Source organism: Eubalaena glacialis, chromosome 15 (assembly GCF_028564815.1).
Source record: "Eubalaena glacialis isolate mEubGla1 chromosome 15, mEubGla1.1.hap2.+ XY, whole genome shotgun sequence".
NCBI classification, from domain to species: Eukaryota; Metazoa; Chordata; class Mammalia; order Artiodactyla; family Balaenidae; genus Eubalaena; species Eubalaena glacialis.
Genome location: NC_083730.1, coordinates 4,434,263 through 4,456,503, shown reverse-complemented (window position 1 = coordinate 4,456,503; position 22,241 = coordinate 4,434,263). Strand labels below are relative to the sequence as shown.

Below are 22,241 nucleotides of genomic sequence, written 5' to 3'. Positions count from 1 at the left end.
ATATGGGCGATATCAGCATATATATATATATAAATTAATTACATGTTCCTTCCAATTAATGATTTCTGTATGGCCTGTGAAAATGACGTTATGAATGTAATGATTACAGAATCCAAATCCTACCTCTTGTTATGTGTACTTGTTTTTAACTACACACGCACACACCCATATTACCTTCCTTGCATCCATTTTTAACACAACAATCTTCTAAAATGTTGTGGGTTCTGATGTAAAAGAGATTCAGAACAAGGCTCCAGTTTTATTTTTAAGGGTTTTCTTTTTTCTTTTTTAGTTTAAAACTGGAAGCTATGTCTGCCTTAGCTGTAAAAGCACAATCAAGGCACCATGATAAGTGAGTCGGTGCTGTAAAAGTAAAACGAATTTTGCCTTCACTCACATGAGCTATAGAAGGAGGAAGCTTTATTGTCCCTGGGAAAGTGATAAGGCAGAGTAATTGTATATTATACTGTCCTGGAACATCTGCCTGAAGACTGTTGGAGCAATTCATCCGTCATGGACGATACAGCATGTTTTGTCTTTCTGCTTTAACCCGTCCCCACTGCTGGCCTGCGCGGAGGTTTTGATAGGGACTGCGCCTGGGCCGGGGCGCACATTAATCAGTCCCCTTGTTCAACACTCCAGCTGACATAATTACAACCTGCGCACAGCAGTTATTCAAGTCGAGTCCTTGTCACTCGTGGTGCGAAACTACACAGCTCCGATCCCGGAGGAGATTGCCTTATCACACAGAACAAGGGCTCGCAGGAGCCGAAGAGAATAGAAATGGGAAAATGTCTTCCGGGAGTACTGTATATTCCTTTAAAATAAGACGTTTGAGAGACTTACAAGGGACAAAGGGAAGCATTGTGTGCAGTGACTGAAATGAACCAGTTATGATTGTTAAATGGATTACGTGGAGCATTTCTGTAAAGATGGACGCAGATTATTAAATTCGATGGCCCCTCGTAATCAGTGATTCTCTTAAGTTTTTCTTCAAAAGTGATCACATAACTTTACAATTATAAAAGGTTTAAATGCTCCTTGATAGGACTCAATTTTACAAAATAAAGTATGCATTTTAAATCTACTGTAAGTATACACTTACCTCAGAGAGCTTTGTAAGGAATAAACTTAGAGCCAGAGAAAGAGCCTTTCAAGAGCCTTTCAAAGACAGGGAAGTTCACTGTTTCCTGTGGCCAGAAAATAAACTTTCTGTCTTATTATTTGCCACACCTCCTCGCTCTAATCCTGGTGGCTTGCTGGCCAGGCTCCTCCAGTACACCAGGTGTGAGGGATGCACTCTCCTTTCAGCCACTTGAGAAGTATTTAAAATTTTATGGCAGCCCCTCCCGTGCCCCTAATAGACCAAGGGAGTCTTTGGGCATGTAGTGAATTATTGTGATCAGGTCTGCACACCTCCCCAATGAACTGTGCTCTTACGCATGTGTGCAGAAGCTGAGTGTATTTTAAATCCAGCCTTTTAATTTTTTGTTGTCTCTTAGACATTATAAGATCGTCCCAAGTAAAATTAAGTGTGGCCCAGACTCTCAGAAATGTTGTGAAATGTATTTTTGGTTCAGTAAAAATTTTACTTATATAACCTTAAGTTTGAAACGCTTTCAACTAGAAAAGCTACAGTAAACTACTACATATATTTATATCTTCAATTGTAAAGCAGTATTATTTGTAGCTATTTCAAGCCAGAGCTCGGTAAGCGCACACCTGCATGTAGTTCAGGCCCTGGTGAGCGTCTCTGTGCACCTCTCTGCCCTCCTTAGCCTCCCCCACAACTACGATTCCAGTGACTGCTTGGACTTAGCAGGAGGGGCAGGCTGCATTTGCCTGAACTTTGTTAAAGATCCTTTTCTTCGGAAGGCCTCTTGTCTACGTGCCTTTCCTGGTTTCACAGCGTTTCACTTTGCTAAATTAGCTAGTTAACAGAAGAGGAGAGACTAACACTCTGTGCTGTAAGGACGTAGGTTTGTAGAAGTGAAAAGCTGGAGTGGGGACTCTGTTTATTTCAAAGGTCCAGTATAAAAAGCGTGGCAAGATAACAGCGGAAAGGATCTCCACCAGCACTCACCGCGGCTGCACGGAAAACGCGTGGGAGGAGAGCGACGTGTACGGCTAACGTGGTGTTCTGGTTTCGCCAGTCACTAACTTCAAGCGGCGTTGTTAGCTCAGCCTTGAAAAACGTTTCTGGGGTCACGTTAGTTTGAGAAGCACTCGCTGTATTGCACCGCCTTCCTCAGACGTATTCTGAACAGCATATTAAAGACTCAGGATTCCTGCTGTGAAGAAAAATATATAGGGACCTCCCTGATGGTCCAGTGGTAAAGAGCCTGCCTGCCAGTGCAGGGGATGCGGGTTGGATCCCTGGTCGGGGAACTAGTCTCCCACATGCCGTGGGACAACTAAGCCTGTGTGCCCACGCGCCCTGGAGCCCGCGCGCCACGACTAGAGAGAGAAAACCTGCATGCCGCAATTGGAGAGAAGCCTGTGTGCTGCAGCGAAGACCCGACGCAGCCAAAAAAAATAAAGAAAATAAATGAATATTTAAAAAAAAAAGATTCCAATGGTATTAAAAAAAAGAATTCCAAGTTGGTGATTAAAAAAAAAACACACATATATATATATATATATTTCAGTTACACAAAATTATATATATATAATTTTGTGTAACTGAGATATGTGAAACGTTGGCCACCAAGGCCTTTTCCCTGAAGCCCTGTAGGCATCGTGCTGGACTAATTTGGATGCTGGAATATTTCTGTTTTGTTAAAGGATAGGCCACCATTAATGTCTGCTACGCGTTTTTACCTGAGAGAACGGGGATTTATTTTCTCATAAGCACATAGGATACGGCATCTGGTAATTACTTAAACTGACTTATATAAGCTTATGACTTGTTGTCTTCATGGCAGATGAAAGTCTACTAGGTTGCACTTTTCTCAAAGCAAGTTACCTTCTTCTAGACTGAGAATATATATTCAGTATATTAAGAAGTGAACAGTTAATGAAATTGTAACTGTCTTTTCCTCTTTGGGCTAAAGAAGAACCAAGGAGAAGTCAAGGTTCTGTAGGGCTTGCACTGGCGGGTGGCCCTCCTCCCTGCATATGCCATGGAGGACAAGCCACGTCTGGCCACGTGTTTAAATCAATCTCCTGTTCTACAACCACACAAACTGTGTGAGTAGGACTATTCTTGAAGCGTTAAATGCTAACGGAATAATTTGGGTTTCTAACAGAGACAGAGCTTACTGTCGCTTCCTACTATTTCTTCCTTGTGAATCTCATTGTTCTCCAGCAGAGTGGAAGGTGGAGCAGGTTGTTAAATTCAAAGCAGCTTATTCCTCTTACTGGTTGTAGAAACCAAAACGAGCAGGGATATGAATAGAGAAGGAATTTAAGTGGATGTAAATGTGGGAATATGAATGGTGCAGAACAGATGGGAAGTTCTACATACTCTTGGGAATAGAAGGAGCGGTAGAGCAGTGTGCAAATCCTATCCAAGGCAGTGGCATATCCATAGGCAAGTGTGTAGTTGATCAATGTTATTTGAAGTCAGTTGAAGTCAGTCAAGCATTTTGAATAGCGTGGAAACAAGAAAATTTTAGGCCATTCTCAATTAAAGATGTCACTGAAGGGGGCGTGGCAGTCCTGTAAGTAGACAGGTGGAATTTTCAACCCTGTTTCAAAATTAAGTTTCATTTTATGAAGCATGGCCTTTTGTTATGGTTGTTGATGTACATGGCTCATCTCTCCTATCACATTGTATTCTCTTTGAGGATATAACCAAAATGATTCATTTTTATGTTTCTTTTAATGTAGTAGGCACTAAATAAATATGTGTTGAGTAAATTCATTTTGAAAATAATAAATCAATACCTACGAAAATAGACATTTCTTGTAATTATAGACTTCCCATGGAAATCATAACGATAATTAGGCTTAAATTACTTCTGTTCTGAAAGACCTCCCAGTGGGTCTGAAAGGCTGGCCTTGCCCTGTGGCTTTTAGACCAGCACTCAGATGTACGGGTGAGCAGAGCCCACGCGTGGGTCACGTGGGCCAGCGCTGTGGCTGCCGTGTGGCGGCTTCTCCATGAGCACGTGGTAGTGGTAGCTGCACTCGGGACGGGGCTGTGAATACCTGACAGCGACATAGTGGCAGAGCCCAGAACCTGGATCCTTCCGGCCACTGGAGAGCAGTGGATGGAGCACGGTCAGTCAGGCGACCGTCTTCATCCACTCCTGTGCTAACTCACGGGCTCCTTCTTCCTGTGGGACACTGTTCTGTGTTATCATCAGATGACGCACATCCCCTTATATCACGTAACAAATGTTAACACAACTATAGCTGAGAAATGGGGAGAGAAATTAATGTACATCAGTTTTTATTGTCACAGCGATTGATTTCAAAGAATTGGGATTTATGACGAGCAGGAAACAATGAGAAGTGACCTGATAGGAATTGTCCTATTTAATAGTTAGCCACCAGTTAGGAAAAAAGAAAAAGAAAATTCGTAGAATTTAGAACAGGGTGATCCAGAAATTGTCCAATTAAAATTTGATATTGCAGAAAATGTTCAGAAGATTGTGTTTTGTACTTACTTCTGATTTCTATAAATTCTTTTTGCCTTAGAGTTTATAGAAATGGTGTATTTCATTACTTACAAAATTATCCAAAAAAAGAAACTGTGGATAATTTTGTAAGTAATGAAATATACTGTTATTTTTAAGTATCTATTTTACTTAGATGCCTGTAAAACTTACTGTTATTGTATATTATTTTTACTCTTTGAACTTTATCATTTGAAAAGTCAGAGTCTTACTATCCCACCCCATTCCGGGTCCTCTTCACGCCCCGCTCTCCTGACGTAACCACTTGTGATCATTCATATTTTTGTCCTGCTAGAGAAAACCTAAACACTTTGCTGATTCTCTGTTTGTTGGTTTATAGGCAGCATCCGGTTGTTGTCACAGATCAGGAAGTTAGCCCATGCACCCGGTTTACCGCTACACCTCTCCTCTCTCCCCTATTTTTTTACTGTATTCATTTTGGTTTTCTAAGTAATTACCTTTACAACCTGACTTACCTTACTTAAATCTTTTACTTGATTCATCAGATTGAATTATGTCTATGTAAGCATGAGAATCTTTACACTTGATTTTCCTTTCTATTACCAACTTATGTCAGCTATACTGTTGTATTGTTTATGACATTTACATTCTGTATAATACTATCCAATCCAGTTGTTTTTAAACTGCATGTTTTGATCATATTTGCTTTACATGAGTAAAACTTAAAGATATTCTCATGAATAATCCAAGTGATCCAAAAATATACTGAGCAAACGTAGAAGTTTCCTCTGCCTTGGAAACCTTTCCATAAATATAATTACCATCAATAGTCTGCTAGGCTTTCTTCTAATACCCATTTAATGCATTTGTGTATCTATATGAGTATATTGTGTAGTTTTCAAAAGCTGAAAGGATTCTTATATGTATTTACCTGGGACTTGCTTTATTTTTTTTTTAACTTAACAGTGTTTTTCCATGGTAGTACATAAGGTGTACCTTATTTTGTTGAGTGGCTTTTGTCCAACAAGTAAGGATGAAAGATGAGCTGCACCCACACACACTAGGGCTTCCTCCGTAGCATTTGAGGGAGATTCAGAGACAGGCGTGTCATCGTTACTCCTCCCCTCAGCCTGTCTCTGTACCTGTCACACCTGTGGTTCTCTGGAGCCACACTCAGGGACGTTGCGGTGCCTGGCGTCAGACTGGGAAAGGCACCATGGGACTGGTCAGCTCCATGGCTTGGGGAGTCCACCCCAGATGGCGTGAGGTCAGGGCTGTGCGGGAGCAGTCGTGTGGCCTGGCCTGCCAGGTCGCTTGCCTTGTTCTGGCACCACATGAACACTCATGGTTGGGGGGTACCCTTGCTTTTCCTGTGATCAGGCTGTGCCCTCCCAGCATTCTACCAGGATGTAGTTGGCTTCCATGGAGCTCTGTAGGAGACCAGCTCCTACTCTGGGAAGCAGGCTTGCAGGGTAACCCTTACCTCTCAGCAGTATGGAAATCCGTAGTGTGGATCATTGTAAATTAACAACTCATTTCCTTTGTAAGCAAACATCTAGTTTCACATTCTCCCCTAGTGTTTAGCCATAAATAATGGTTTAATGATTCTCCTTGTGGATAACTTCTAGAAATGAACTGCTAAGTCCAAGAGTATGTGTGTATTTTACTTTTGAAGGCTGTCATCAAATGTCTTCCCAAAGCCTTTGCTAACTGACACTTACCAGTGGCATTCGTTTCCCTTACCATTCATTAATGCTACCAGTCTTCTTAAATTTTGCCCTTCTGTTACCTTAGGCTTTAATTGGTATTTCCTTGGTTACTAGAGTCATTTAATGCTTACATAACCATTTGTAGATCTCCAGTTAGGAATTTCTTGCTTATGTTTTTTATCCAGTTTTTAAGATTTTTATCTTTTTTCTTATTAATCATAGGTACTCATTTTGTAGTCTATATATTAATCATTTTATATATGTTTCATATATTTTGTCCATTTCTTTGCCCTGTCTTAACTTTATTTATGACTATTATGCTATATAGCAGTTTTAAGTTTTATGAAGTGTTTTTGCTACATCTTTTTATAGCATTTGTGTTCTGAATTTTATTCAGGAAAGCTCTTTCAAATCAAGATTATAAAAATATTTTCTTGTATTTTCTTCTAGCACGTTTATAATTTAGTGTCCTTAGGTTAATCTTAAAGTCCAAATGGCATTTATTTTTGCATGGTATAAGACCACAAGAGTCTAACTTATTCTTCCCCATGTGATAGGCAATTGACTGAACACCATTTGTTGTATAACCCATCATTTCCTCATTGATCTGAAATGACATCTTTATCCCTTGTATACATTGGTCTTTGTGTTCTTTGTCCTGGTGATGTATTGCATTCAACACTCCCAATGACATTCATCTGTTTGCTAAACATCGTTGATAAAATGTTCCATTTTAACCAGAGGAATATGAACTTCTTTATTCTTGTACCCTCTAACCAATTTTAAATTTAACCAGCACAACTGTTTAGTAATCTAAAATTACCAGGCTCTTTCTTTATGGGTCCTTTAGTGAGAACATAAGTGGCAGAGGACTGTATCCTGGGCTGTGTTACATAAATCGTGGAAGAAGCCCTTAGCTGCTGTATTGGTTACTGCCTGCCACCTGCAGTGACTTGCAGCTTTATTTTCTTCTCCCTTGGAGATTTCCCAGGCTTTCTTAGACTCAGTTTTTGCTCAGTGAATTTATAATTAAATACTACTGGTTAAAAAAATGTGAAAACTTCTTAAATTTAGTTTACAAAAAGACTTCCTTTGGATTATTCTTTATTCATTTTGGATTACTCTTTTAAAGATACAGTAGAAGCCTCTTTCAACTGAACTTTTAGATAAATATGTACTATAATACACTTGTTCCAATGCAAACTTAACTACAGAGTAATTCTTTTCAAGGGTATTAGTTCAAAAAGTATATTCTGAACAGGCAGAAAAAGAAATCGCATTTCTAAACATATATGCATGCATGCACTATATAACTGGGGAATCTATTTTTCAAACGAATTGAAATTGCCTTTCGTATACAGTGAGAAAATTGCTAATGATGATCCAGATAGTTGAACTGTACTGCATTTAATAGAAAGACTAGCAATAGTAATCAAAAGTGAACTGAGTACCTCCTGTATTTTCTAAACTTGTTTAATATCATTTACCTTAACCCTCATGACAGCCTTATGAGATACATATATTATTCCCATAAAACAACAACAACAACAACAACAAAATACTCCATGGTCAGAAAGTGTGGAAGGGAGAATGTTAAAGAAAACTAACACAGTTCTTTAAGTAGAACTTTCAGAAGATTTTAATGTCCATTTACATACACAACCTGTCAGATTATTAGCAGTAGACCAAGACAGTCTTTAATTTCACACAGGAGTTTGGGAGTGGTGAGGCAGGTACATAGCTTCCCTTGGGGAACTAGGAAAGGAATGTTCATTGGGATGTGTGTGCACGTTAGCGCATGACATCTGTGCCTGCTCTCTCTGCATTTCCTTTTCTTTATCGGTAAGACAGTATTACCAGTACATGTTAATAAATACATAGAAATTACCTGACTGTGTCTTAATGATACTACTTTATTCTCTCTGGTTCCGTAGTTAACTCATGATGTTTGCCACACCAGCTCACCAGCACAGTCTTGTGATTGACGACCTGATGACTTGGGTGGGAAGTTGTGACCTGGGAGGAAAAGAAGCAATGCAAAAGGATGAGTTCTACCAGATGTGAGCCTTGTGCAGCTTGGTTCATTGTAACAGATGGGCGCAGGCATAGACAGACCAGCAGACTGTGATAGAAAATCCAGAATTAGCTTCAGATAAATAAAATATTGGTGAAGGTAGCATTTCAAGTCAGTGGGGGAAAGGTAGACTATTAAGATGTTGTCTTGACAGCTCTGGCTAGCAGTCTGGATCCACAGTTCACACCACACTCTAGGAGAATTTTGAAAGGGATCTAATATTTAGTGGAACATAATGAAACTATTCAAGTACTAGAACCAAATTTGGGACAATCCTTTATGACCTCCAAGCAAGGAAGCCATAGGACAAAAGATGAACAAAATAAAACGCTTCTGCTTTTCAGAAGATGCTGTAAGCAAAGTCTAAAGGAAACTAAGGAAGAAATATTTGTTACTTTTGCCATAAAGTATCTACCTCCTTTATGTATAAGAGAATGACTAACAACCCTTAGAAAAAAAACTGATCAAAAATATGGAAAAGCAGTACAGAGAAAAGAAAATACGTATGACATTTCAATATTTGAAGAAACTTTATTCGTTACAAGAGAAATGCAGATTAAAACTTTTAAAGGTTAAAAATTGAAACCCCAGTGAGCTACCATTTTTCACCCACTAAGTTGGCAAAAATTTGAAAGTTTGGTAACACAACACACTACAGTGGCACGAATGTGCGGAAACAGACTCTCTCAAACATTGTTGGTGGAAGTGTAAATTGCTACAACTCCTCTGGAGGGCAGTTGGCAGCATTTATCAAAATTAGAAAAGCATATGCCCATTGCCATTGGAAGCAATTTCACTTGGCATCCTGAGATTTTCTTGGCATCCTGAGAAATGGAAAGTGTTTCACAAGATGATTCATTGCAACCTTGTTTATACTAGCAAATGATTGGAAACAACCTAAATGTTCATCAGTAGAGGGTCAGTTAAATATAATACTCTGTCCTTACCGTGAAATACTGCCTGGCTATTAACAGAGGAAGGAAAGGAGGCAGAGCAGAGGGAGGGAGTAGGGCAGGGTAGAGGGAGGCATCAGGAAGGACACTCTGCTCCTACACAGTCACGTGGAAACAACATCCCCACGCCCTGTTAGGCGGAAGAACGTGCTGCTGACACGTGTTATGCCAACAAATTTACATACAAGAAGAGGGGAGAAAAGAAGATACAGTGTGTTTGTGGACTGGAAAAATCATTCTTAATTCTCCCAAAAGATTGATAAGAAGTTAGGGATCCCGGGTCCCTGGTGGAGGTGGGGGTGATCGGCCCGTGCTGGGAGGAGGCTTTACTATATCTGTCTATCACTAGACTGTTTGATGTTTGAAATATGTGAAGGTATGTTTCTTCAACTTCAGCGGTGCATTATTTTTTAATAACTGAAATAATATGCATCAAAAGAGGAAAAAATATTCACTAGGTTTTTTTTTAAGTTTCCTTCTTATTAGGTTAAATAACATAAATTTAACATGCTTTTGTGTTAATAGTGAGCGTGTAGTACTGACATAATCTTTTGGCGTTCTAGAAGCACTTGTGGTTTATTTAATTTATTATTTTATTTTATTTTATTTTATTTTTTTATTTTTATTTTTTTAAATTTAGCCTTAATTTATTAAAGTTAGCAGGCAGGATAATGACTTTTTAAATAAATTTATTTATATATTTATTTATTTATTTTTGGCTGTGTTGGGTCTTCGTTTCTGTGCGAGGGCTTTCTCCAGTTGCGGCGAGCGGGGGCCACTCTTCATTGCGGTGCGCGGGCTTCTCATTGTCGCGGCCTCTCCCGTTGCGGAGCACAGGCTCCAGACGCGCAGGCTCAGTAGTTGTGGCTCACAGGCCCAGCCGCTCCGCGGCATGTGGGATCTTCCCGGACTGGGGTACGAACCCGTGTCCCCTGCATTGGCAGGCGGATTCCTAGCCACTGCGCCACCAGGGAAGCCCTAATTTATTATTCTAAAATGCACTGCTTTTGAACGGAATAAAATATTTCCTTTATTACATATTTTTTAAGAAGCCGTAAAATTAGTCAGGTCACATCTCTGGTCCTTTTGCTAATTGCCTAGCCCACGCTTTATATATTTATACACGTATATATGTACATATATGTAAAGTTGCCTCAAGATTTTCAGCGTGTCATATTTCAAAATTTCATGTGACATGTCCTCATAATTTAGAAGGCCTTCCCCGTAAACCCAGTGCTTGCGCTCATGGGCCCAGCAAGTGCGGCATGGATCCCTGCTCCCCACAAGGAGCCTGCAGCCCTGCGCTGAGGCATCTAACGTCCCATGGAATGGTGGTCCCACTTTCCCTGCTAAGAGCTCCTACATCTGTTCTTTTTGTCGTCCCACGCTGTCTTGATTACTGTTGCTTCATGAGTTTTGAAATCAGAAAGTGTGAGTCCTCAACTTAGTTCTTTGTGAGATTGTATTGAGTCTTCTAGGTCGCATGCATTTCCGTGTGAATTTTAGAATCAGCATGTCACTTTCTATAAGAAATCCAGCTGAGATTTTGATAGGATTGCACTGAATCTGTACCTCAATTTGGGGAGTATTGCCATCTTGATAATATTAAGTCTTCCAATCTATGAACATGGGACAAAAATACACTCTCTACCTTAAAAATCAATGTCCAACTGAAGACATACTCAGTCACCCACTCCTAATGATTGTATGCCCACTTGGTTTAACTGCTGTTAATTCCTGGCAATCTAGGTCTGACCCTGTTTGAAATAATGTCTTAGAACATCCTTTTCTACTTTATTTTATTATTTTTTGGCCATGCCACACGGCATGTGGGATCTTAGTTCCCTGACCAGGGGTCGAACCCATGCCTCCTGCAGTGGAAGCGTGGAGTCCTAACCACTGGACCACCAGGGAAGCCCCTAGGACATCCTTACTTCTCCTGCCTGACCTGCTCTTCATTTGTCCCTCTTCAACTTGCCATTCTAATTACTACTTGGAAGTTCTGTTTTGGGGAAGAATATCATTTTGGGGCTCAATGTCATCCAGAATTCCTTGGCTAAAGGTACCCAGCCTACTTATCGTTCACTGAACCTTATGACATTGCTCCATAGCCAGCTACCTGTTTTAGGATAGTCTCAAGTATAGGGACTGCAGTCTGCCCCTACTTTAGTCTCAAGTATGGGGACTGCAGTCTGCCCCTACTTTATAGGAGTTCTGCTTTAAATGACGTTGATATAATATGTTACAGCTTTTACTTTTTAGGCTTGGATTGAAATAGTTTGATTTTGTAGGTGTGAAAGGTTCCTTTTGGTCTCAGTATTTTAAAAAATTTTATGTTGCATGACATTAGACGCAGGACAAATTATGGTAGTACACAAATACGCTATTACCAACGAAATAGATGAAATGTATCTTTTCTATTGCAGACAGACATTGACTATTTTTTCTTCTTGTTTGCATATATTTAATGTTTCTTATATGTGTATATAAAACAGAATTATATGCATACACACAGATGTATTCTTTACATAAAATAAAAGATATACATAGTATACATATCATAAATAAAAATAAATAGGTATAAAATATACGTATGAAATGATCCTTAACCTGAAATACCAAGTTCCACACCACTTCTTTCTTGTTTTTAGTCTATATTTTTAAATAAAAAGAAGGCTCTCGTCTTTTTAATCCTCCCTCCCCACTTTCACTTGCTTCAGTAATAGTCCCCTGATTATTAAATTCCATGTGCTATTGACGTACTAAGAGATATTGCTTTATTTTTATCCAAGATATACACTTCTTAAAAACAAAATATTCAGTTTTCAAAGTCATCTCTTTCTTCCTTCACCGAAGATTAGGATTTGTTGTTTATATCGTCCCCCATTTAAGTAGGCATCATACACTGAAATGTGCGTACTTTGGTAATTTTAATTTCCTCACTTGATCAGTGATTGTCTTTGATGACTCTTTGTGCCTAGCTTTTTCCATAAGGAAATAATATAGGTGGCACCAAAGACTTAACAGTCCTCATAGACAGTAATAATTAAGTACAGTAGTAGGTTTTGTTTCCACTCCCCGATGTCAGTAAACAGTGGTGAATTTAGGGGGTGTCTGTGATGCCATGGAAGACAATTGGGAGATCCATTGACTTAGAGAATGACTTGGAACAGTTCACCCAGTGAGTTCCCCAACTGGTCCTCTTCCTTTTCACTAGCACAGAGTGGACATTTGTCTCATCTGCCTTCAGATGGTTTTCTGTGTTACTTCTGTCAACTTGATGCAGAGCTGTTGTTTATTCCAAGAATATTTATACATTTAAGAGACTCTAGAACCCCACCCTTTTCTTAGAATATGCCAGTACCTTTGATACGTAAATACTGTAAGGAAGGTGGGCTGTGGTGCCTGAAATGCCCTGCCCATGAGCACAGAAAATCGACATTCAGATTCTGTCTTAACCACTTTCTAGCCCTGTAGCCATTGATACTCATCTCCGGGATGGTCGCTCAACAATCTCTGCCACAGCGTCCTGGGACAGTGTCAAAGTAGCCAGGCCAGTGGCAGGCACACAGAACACGTGAGGTTCTTACCCATCATTACCCTATTATAGTGCTTATTAATTAACAGTAGGGGATTTATATAAAAAGCAAATTTGATAATTCAGTAGTGACAAGAAAGAGATAAGTTGTACATGCATATGTTCACTAACTGTCTTATGCAGATTTAGTCTAAGTTCTGAGAGAGACTTAACACAGAGCTTGACAGAGCCCTTGCCAAAGGCAAAGTGCACACAGCTGAGAACATCTCTGCTGCGCCCGTTCTCTTCCTCCCCCTCCTCCCCCTCCCGCTCCTCCCCCTCCTCCTCCTCCCACTCCTCTTCCTCCTCCTCCATCTTCTTTGGTATTATTTAAGTTTTTTGAAAAATATGTAAACATTAATATGTAAATCATTAAAGTATGTTTGGAAAAAAAAGAAATGGGCATTGCTGCATCAGGCATTAGCGTCCTGGTGTGTTTCTTTCTAGTCTAGGCTGAGAGGGATCTGATTTCATCTTCCTACCCATATAGAGCCGATGTGTACATTTGATGCCAGGCCCTGCCTGGGGATGGGGGGGAAGTAGCAGAAGCTTTCCCAAAGGAGTGTCTCGGGTCCAGCTGTAGGGCTGTCAGCACAGCGTAGGCTGCCATTCAGGAGGAAGGTGATTGTAGGTCAGCTCCTCCACGTGCTGGAAGGAAAAGCCGTCCCTGTGGGGCACTGTTCCCAGCGCCACGGCCGTGAGCTCTGCTTGCTCGATGACACCGCTCCTTCCTCCTCTGGTCCTGAGTGAGCAGCTAGCGTGTCTACCGAGTCTTTGCGTTTCTGAAGGTGTTTGCTGCCTCTACGTATGACTGACACCATAGCTACTCTAAAATTTGGGGTTATAACCATTTTTGTGTTCTTCACCAGTGCTCCCAGGGTGCGTTCCTGGGTGCAGTTACGTATTACACAGAAGCATAATTCCACTTAGAAGTGTTGGGGCCGTGCGGAGCCACAGAAAGCTTCGTTGTGGAGCCCTCATAATCTGAATCAGTGCGTCGTGAGACGCGTTTGCTAAATACCTACCATGTCCTAACTTTTTCTGGACATGGAACCTTTTCTTCAGACATCGTCCTACAGGATTTTGTCCTTCAGCAATACCTGCAGGGAAGACTGATAAACACAGTGCTTGATTTTCTTCGGGCACTTCCTTTCGCTCTGTTGGAAATCTGAGGCCATCTGATTCTTCGTTTCTTTCTGGTTGAGCACCTCACCCCTGACACACACACACACACACACACACACACACACACACCCCTGCTTGAACCTGTGCTGGGTGCCTTTTACTACTGCTGTAACGACGACGACGGAGACTGAAGGGAAGCAGCTGCACGTGTGGGCGGGGTCGGGGGCGCGGTCGCGGTGCCTGTGCTGAGAGGGCTGGGAGCAGGCGGGCCAGTTTGCCTCGTGAGCGGTTCCCTGTGCCCGGGGTTCTGGCCATTTCAGGCCTTGCATTTCTGCGTCTGCAGGAAAGCAGCGGGAGAGGAGCCTATTTTCAGGGACACTTTGGTGGGCAGTACACAGACCCTGAGTTGTATTTATTCAGTCCACCCTCTTCAAACCTACACCAGTACAGGAGCCTCACTGGGACTTCGCGCATTGCCCAGCTGTGGGCTGAGGGGCTGTTTCCAGCTACTTTTCTATCGTCAAACTATCTCAGAGCCTTACTTAGAAGCAGCTCACTTGACAGGTGTAAGAGTCAAGCATCTTTTTTTCCTTAGTGCTCCAATTTCAGTGGAGGTGACAGGGCTTGCCTTTGTATCAGTACTCCGTGGTGCAAGGTGTGTTCTCGGGATTAAGGAAACTCCTTCACTGCCCTCAAGTGGTGCCAGAATAATTTGATATTAAAATCATAGAACTTGGGACTTTGTGTTTCCAGTTCTGCATAGAAATGAATCGCTCAGGTAAAAGCCAACCTAGAAATTAACACCAAGGTTACAAAAGCTCCCAGCCTCATAGGATTCATGTTAACTCTTACAGAGCACAACACTTATAGCATACATAGCACCTGACACCTGTGAGGCCTACATGAGCAGTCACTGCCATCATGATCTGTGGTCTCATGTTATTGATTTGACCTTAATTCCGTTTACTTTTCTTTCTTACTTGGTAGGTCAAACTGTGCTGAAAATATCCGCAAACACATTCTACATACGGGCAAACATGAAGGAGTCAAGATGTACAACTGCCCCAAGTGTGACTATGGAACCAACGTCCCTGTGGAATTTCGGAACCACTTGAAAGAACAGCATCCTGACATCGAAAACCCTGACCTGGCCTACTTGCACGCTGGTAAGAAACTAAAACTATTATATAAAATGCTTCACTCATCACAATAGTTATTAGGCTATTTGTGCATTACCAGCATTTATTTAAATGTAGTAGCATGTGTGATAGTATCTGCTTCAAGACTTATAAAAAAGAACACTTGGTCTTATCCCCCTCAACTATGAAAACAGGTCTCTTCAATTATATTTCATCAAGAGCAAATATGACGAAATAATCATCGCAGGACAGCGGAGTTATTAATAGCAAATACTCAAAACACGGTTGAGCTGAAACAGTAGTAGTTGTTTGAGCTTTGTAGTTTGGCTAATTGATAAGGTTTTTAATCTTTTTCAAAAAATGTTTGTGATTTAAAATGTTATGCCTGCCCTATCCCTTGTACCACGGTTTTCCAGTAAGTACCTGGAAAGGAGAAGAATGTGACTGAGGAGAGCAGGAGAACCTGGATGGGGTAACAGAGTGCCACACGTGTCCCCAAAATTAGGAGGGACCGTCATACGGGTTTCAGGGAACGTTGGTGATGGCAGAGGCTGCTGAGATCACTCTGGCCTTGTTGGACTGGCCGTCAGATGCTGTGGAAGGATCAGAGACGCAGCACCAACTGCAGGGTTAAGCACATTGACCCCTGGAGCCCAGCCTTTTGTTTCGTGAACAAGGGGGCCTTGAGTGCGGAGTTCTTCCGTGCAGAGTAGCCAGGTGATGGATGGTGAGTATGGGACCTGTCAGAAGAGGTATTCCCCTGGAGGACATTTGCTGGAAGTTCCAACTGTAGCCCAAACAGGACTGTATTTAAATAATGCCAGGGGATGCCAGGGGGCCCAGGGGATGTTTCAGGCAGGTGCTTTGGGGGCAGTTGGAGCTGTATTTAAACTCTCCTCCCCGTCCTGGCTGTGTGGGCTACGGGCAGGCTCATCTCATCACCTTAGATTTCTCGTACGTAAGTCGATGTGGTGGCATCTAGTTAAAGGGTTATTGTGAGAAGTTAAAAAGATCTTGGCTATGAAGCTCTTAGCACAGTACTCTCGTGCCGAGAATGATCAGTGCAAAGGATTGTGGGTGTTGGTGCTGATGCTGGCGAAGTGACACTAGTGTTTGAAAGTTGTGTGAAATCCCACCCCAGATGCGAGGCTGCCTTTGCAAAATATGTAAATGACATTGGTTCATGTAATGTCTACAGTGAAAGAAACAGAACTTGTTGAGTAATTTGAGGTAGAATAATAGTCCTAATCCATTTGACACTGCATGTAAGGTTATTATTTGTTTTCTGCTGATGTGCTCTCAAATTTCTCTGTTTATACTCATCAGATCGACTCTTTAAAGTCATGGTAAAACATCTGATTTAGTAATCTCTGTTGTACCCACGTCTGTTTTTGAAAAAGAAAAACGGGGGTCATTATTCTTTGCATTTTGGTGAGGTTGTTACTGAAAAGGGTTTGAACTAGACAGTTTATCAGCTGTAGTTCACAAAAACAGATAAAGTCAAATTGAAATAGCTTCTGGCCATGAGTACCTATGGATTCTTTATTAATATGAGTGCATGACAATGCAGATGTCAGAAATATTGCCTAAAAGCTGGTGCTTCAAGAAATGGCCAAGCAGAATGATCTAAACTGATGGTAGGTTGTCAGCAAAGTACCATTTTCAAGGTAGTTTCACTATTTCAGCTTCTCAAGATGTAATATTGACGCATTCTGTCTCTCTCTTCCGTTGCACCAATTAGACATTAAATGTAGGTTATTTTCCTAAAATAAGGTGTCTCTAGCTCTTAAATGAAGTAAACAGCAAAGAAAGGGGGAGGAAGCTAATTGCAGACCAAAGAAACTCATTCCTTTTGTTGCTCTGCACAGAAAGGACAGACTCTTTGCTTACGCCATTGCTGCCCTAGTGATGCTGGGAGTTCTGTTTTGAGATATCATTTGTATAAAATCTTTTTTAGAAAAATTATCCTAGTTTCCTTGTGTATGTGTGTGATGCTCTTGTGCACAGGATCCTAGTTTTCTGTTTGTATTTTTATGATTCTTTTGGAACCTTTTTCTATATAAATCACAGTAACATTCCTCAGTATTTTGACAAACGAAATCCATGTGGTGCCTGTGGGGTGTCACTTGTTTATTCCCCCCGTGCAAGGCAAGATTGCTCTTCAGTAATAGATTTGCTTTGATAAACTTAGCTCAGTTAAGAGAAAACTTTAAAACGGCATAGTTCTTAGATTGACTTTTTCACCTTGTAATTCTGAGTCAACTGTGATCCCTTCATGAATGCGTGGAACGCGCCTTCCTCCGTGTGAAGTGAGATACTGAAGCGGGCTCTTGCTTCCATGCTGTCCGGTAGAGGAATTAGGCAGCACAGTGGATGAATCCCTCATGGACGGTACTGTGCAAGGTCAGGAGGTGGCCTGAAATCTTCAGAGTGGGTTATGGCCCAGACCTGACGGTGACTATCAGCTGCCTTCTCTGCTATCAACACTATTCATGTGTTGATAAATCTGTAATCGAAAGTTCAGTGAAGCATATGAAGCAGTTCTTTTAAACTACCCCAGAACAAATAAACCAGATTCACTCTGGATCTGACTTGGCTCTCCCTTGTAGATCAAACATCTAATGGTCTCATGAGAAGGAAAACGTTCAACAACAGCAACGGAAAAGATTGTAAATAATGTCATTTGGGGTATTTTAAATTTTAGTTAAGATGATATTTGGAAATGTCTATGTTAAAATAAGGTATTTAATTTTTTTTTGTTGTTGGAAAACAGTTCTGCAGAAAGTGGTTTTCCTGTGGTTGTGCTTCCCCTGGGGGCCCTGCAGTGAGGTCCGTGCCATCTCTGAGGTCCCTCCTCACTGTAGCATCCCGTGTTTCTGTGTGCATGGCCTTCAGGCCAGGCTAGGTTTTAACTTCAGCTCTCATTCCCCTGTTGAATGACTTTGGAAACCCTGTTTTAACTCTGTGGGTCTCAGTCTTCCCCTCTGTAAGCCTGGGATAGTGATGCCTACAACACAGTTTTCATATGATCTAACCGAGATGGTACAATATGTAAACTGTTTGACGTGATAATACTTAGCATCCATCGTTGCCCAGTGTTCTTCTCTGTTGGCTTCCGTTGATGATTCATTGTCTTCTTTCTCAATTGTTGGGAACTAGAAGAATGACTTTGATACCATTTTCTGTTTCATACTCCTGAGAATTAAAGGCTATATGTGAGCTTTAATTTTGGTTGTAGCTTTTGTTGAAAAACAAGATGCAAGTGGTCATTTATTTTTTTTTAAATAAAAGTGGATTATTTAGAAATGTAGTATTTGATTTCCAGGCATTTGGGGATTTTCTAATTATCTTTTTGTTAACTACTGAAATAGTAATATAAATTGATTTCTAGCTTATATCTACTGTGCTTACAGAGCATAGTCTGAATTATTTTAATCCTTCAGAATCTGTCCACTCTAGATCTTTATGCCCAGCATATGGTGAGTTTTGGTAAATGTTTGAGACATTCTAGAAATATCGGTGTTGTTTGGTGCTGTATTCTGTGTTTCCTATATGTCACTTACCTCATTTCTTTACTGTATTGTTCAGATTGTCTGTATTCTTACTGATTTTTTTTTATGCTAACTCTATCAGCTATGTTAAGAGAGGTATATTAAAGTTGCCCACTATGATTATGGATTTGTCTGTTTTTCTGTTAATTTTGGCTTTACATATTTTAAAGATAAATCACTGGATACTTGGAACTTTAGGTTTGTTTTATACACATACACACCTAAGATAAAGAAAAAATACATAATTCTCTTATAATTATGAAATGTTCCTCTTTCTCTGCAGTAATACTTCTTACCATCATTCTATGTTTTATATTGTATAGCTATACCAGCTGCCTTATAAACAGCATATAGCTGCATTTTGTTTCTTTTATCTGCAGTGACAACTTTAATCTTTTACTTGAAATAGTCCTTTATTATTTATACTCGATAATCGATATACTCATCATAGTCAAAACCCAAAACTACTCGAACGTCCATCAAGTAGAGTGTAGAAAGGTTGCATATTTACCTAATGGAATACTCTACAGCAATGAGAATGATTGAACTACAGCTAAAGCGACAATATGAATAAATCTCACCATCGTATCACTGGATGGAGTTAAGCCAAACAAAAAGGAGTATATTCTGTATGATTTCATTCTTTATTAAACATAAAAGCAGCCAAGACTAATCTGTGGTGTAGAGAGCAGGGTCTGTGTCCCCTTGGGGCCAGCAGTCCCGGGGATGAGGAGAGGCGGCGCTGGTTCTCCTTCTTACCCCTGGTGTTGGGACGCGGTTGTGTTCAGTTGGGGAAAATTCCTCAAGCTCTTCTCTGAGGTGTACCCTTTTCTGTAGGTACTTCTCTTTTTAAAAGAACAGGATTCCCTTGACCCCTAAACTTCTAAAGAGGTTCATTTAGGTCCACTCTAGATCTAATATGATGAGATTATACGATCACATTAGTCCCGCAAAACTGATGTCAGATTGCAAGTGGCCAGAATCTTTTCTGTCATTGTACATTACACTTGTTCTCTGTTACGTGAAATCCATGTCATCTCAAAAGTGATCTTTATTTGAGCTTCATAGTTTTAGCAGTTGTATTTCTCCCATCTCTCTTATCCATGAATAAGCTTGGTGTTCATTCACTACACCTTGAGAAAGAATTACACACACTTTATGTTTGCAATACAGGTGACCTTCAATTGGACTTGGGTGGTAATATCTCAGAATACTTTAAAAATAACCTGAGGACTGAGATGGAGAGGGCCAAGGAGAGAGTGGAGGGGGTGTGCCAGGGCTCTGCTGCTTGTGCCTATGAAGAGGATGTTTTTTCTCATGGACTCCAAGAGACAGACTCGATGTTATGCCTCCACGGCTCAAACTGAAGCTGTGCTCCCTGCGCCTGCACAGATGCACCTGGAGGGCCCAGGCGTGGAGTGGCCACTTTCCCGCAGGATGAGCGCTGCGTGGAGACTAGGAGGTTGGCTTAGTTGTTCCATATTCTCATCTGAGAAGCTGGGACTTTAAATGTATTGAATGTTTCTGCCTTTTCCAAAGGTAATAATCAAATGGTGTTCTCTTATTAGGGGCAATTAAGCATTAAGTGATGGGACGGTATTTTTCCTAATTTCCTTAATTTTTCTACTGTCATATTTTTTATCATATTTGTATTGATATGATTTTCATTAGTTTTTATATATATCAATACTTAATCATTTACAATATACATTAGATTATTGCCTGTGCAGGATGATAGCACATGAATCTATCAAACCCTCTTCACAGATTAGAATTTTTTATTCTCCTATAAGATAGTCAGTTTTTAAATTCTTTATGACATGTATTATTTAACTTCATTCCATAGCATTTCTCTTACCCAGTTATAAGAATAAGAATGTGAAAGTTTGACTCTTATCAAAATTCCAAATCCTTTTTCTTTCTAGTGGTAACCAGTTCAGTACCATTTAAACTATATTTAACTGATTCCTTAATTCTCTCCAAGTGCATCACTTTATACTTAGGCAGATTAAGTTTCATATTCCACCTCTGAGCCCATTTGCTTAATCTATCACGGTTAAGATAAAACAGCTATAGCCTTTTGTGTCTCAACCATTCCCTCTCATTTAGAGCTATATTCAAATTTCGTAATATAAAAGGTTTTCTTCATCATTAATTAAAAACATTAGTGTTCTGATATATAGAGAGCCTTGTAGAACGCAGTCTTTTCCCAAATTCTTTGGCCCTCTATTTTTAACCCCATTACTTTCATCCCCTTTTGTTAGTTGGGTTCCCTGACACATGTCATGACATTTTGTACAATAATTCATTTTATGAAAAGGTCCAAAAATCTCAGAAAATCCTGACAGTTTCTCATTGGTTCTCCCTTACATAAACCAATTATTACTTCAACTTAAAAAGGAACGAAATTTTTTCTGACATGATTGCCTTTGGTAAATCCATGCTGACTCACTCCTATTAAATTGTACTTCTCCAAATGTATTATTAAGCTCATCCATAAGTATCATCTCAGATTTATTTCCTAATATAGATGTTAGACTTACAGCTCTATAATTTTCAGCCTCTCCCCTCTTTTTAACCTTCAGACTGGAGTCCTTGTTTTCCAGTCTCCTGATACTTCACCACTTAACAAAAGACTTCCTAAAGTAATTAACAGTTCAACAATTTGATTCTTTAACCTCAGACATCATCCATGGGTTAATTTACTATTTTTCTTAACTGCTGCTAAATGTCTTTGTTTCTTTCAAAGTCCTATCTACATAGTCTGGTGCCTTCTGTCCATCATGGCACAGCAGATTAGGTATTTTGCTAATTGGCCTCTCTCTCTGCTCTCTCTCACTCTCACTCCTGTTGGAATTCCTAAGTTTAGGACTATCTTACGTTCTTTGTAGTCAGTGGGTGAATAATGTCAAAGCACTATTTTTCCATCAATCTCCTTTTTTTCAGTAATATAATCGCTCTCCAGGATGGTCTCATTTGTGTTTGTGTGTCAGTAAATATGCTGTTTACTGGTGAGTTAAGCTGACTCTGAACTCATCACCATTTCTCTTTTATTGAGTAATATACTGATATAGGTTTTTTCAAAACTTTCTAATTAACATTCTTAAATATTTTAAAATTTAATCTCCTGAGGAATAAATATGTTCTCTCTAACATGTCTTCAGTATATGTCTAAAAACTTCCTTTATCTACTTAACATTGTGGAGCAGGCTTAAGGAAATATTTGCCCCGTATGTCTCTCTGGTCCACTTTCTGCCATTTCCTTCCCTCAGTCCTCCAAACTGTAATATGTATGGCTTCCTATTTTAGATGGTTAGTATGGGGGACTAAAGAACTCTATTATTTTGCACGTTTTGCCTTTTTAATTGCAAAGAAAGAAAGAGGAAGGGTAGTAATATTGTCTGTGCTGAACTTTTCATTAGGCCATTAAATCTTCAAAGCAAAATTCTTTGGTAGGTGTTATTCCCAATTTAATGATTTAAAAAAAGAACCTTCAAGAGGTTAACTTGCTGATTGAAATCCATGCCTGT

General features: G+C 40.1%; 1 protein-coding gene across 2 annotated transcripts in view; it reads left to right on the top strand.

Annotated features, from left to right (window-relative positions):
- ZNF407 (zinc finger protein 407) overlaps positions 1-22,241 on the top strand; it is a 415,743-nt gene that overhangs the window by 257,644 nt on the left and 135,858 nt on the right. Inside the window, exon 8 of one of the 2 annotated variants that reach the window (XM_061169917.1) lies at positions 15,009-15,187. The exons of the other annotated variant lie outside the window; for it this stretch is intronic. Coding sequence (XP_061025900.1) covers positions 15,009-15,187 — 179 coding nt within the window. The remainder of the gene's footprint in view (positions 1-15,008; positions 15,188-22,241) is intronic. 2 annotated transcript variants of the gene reach the window in all.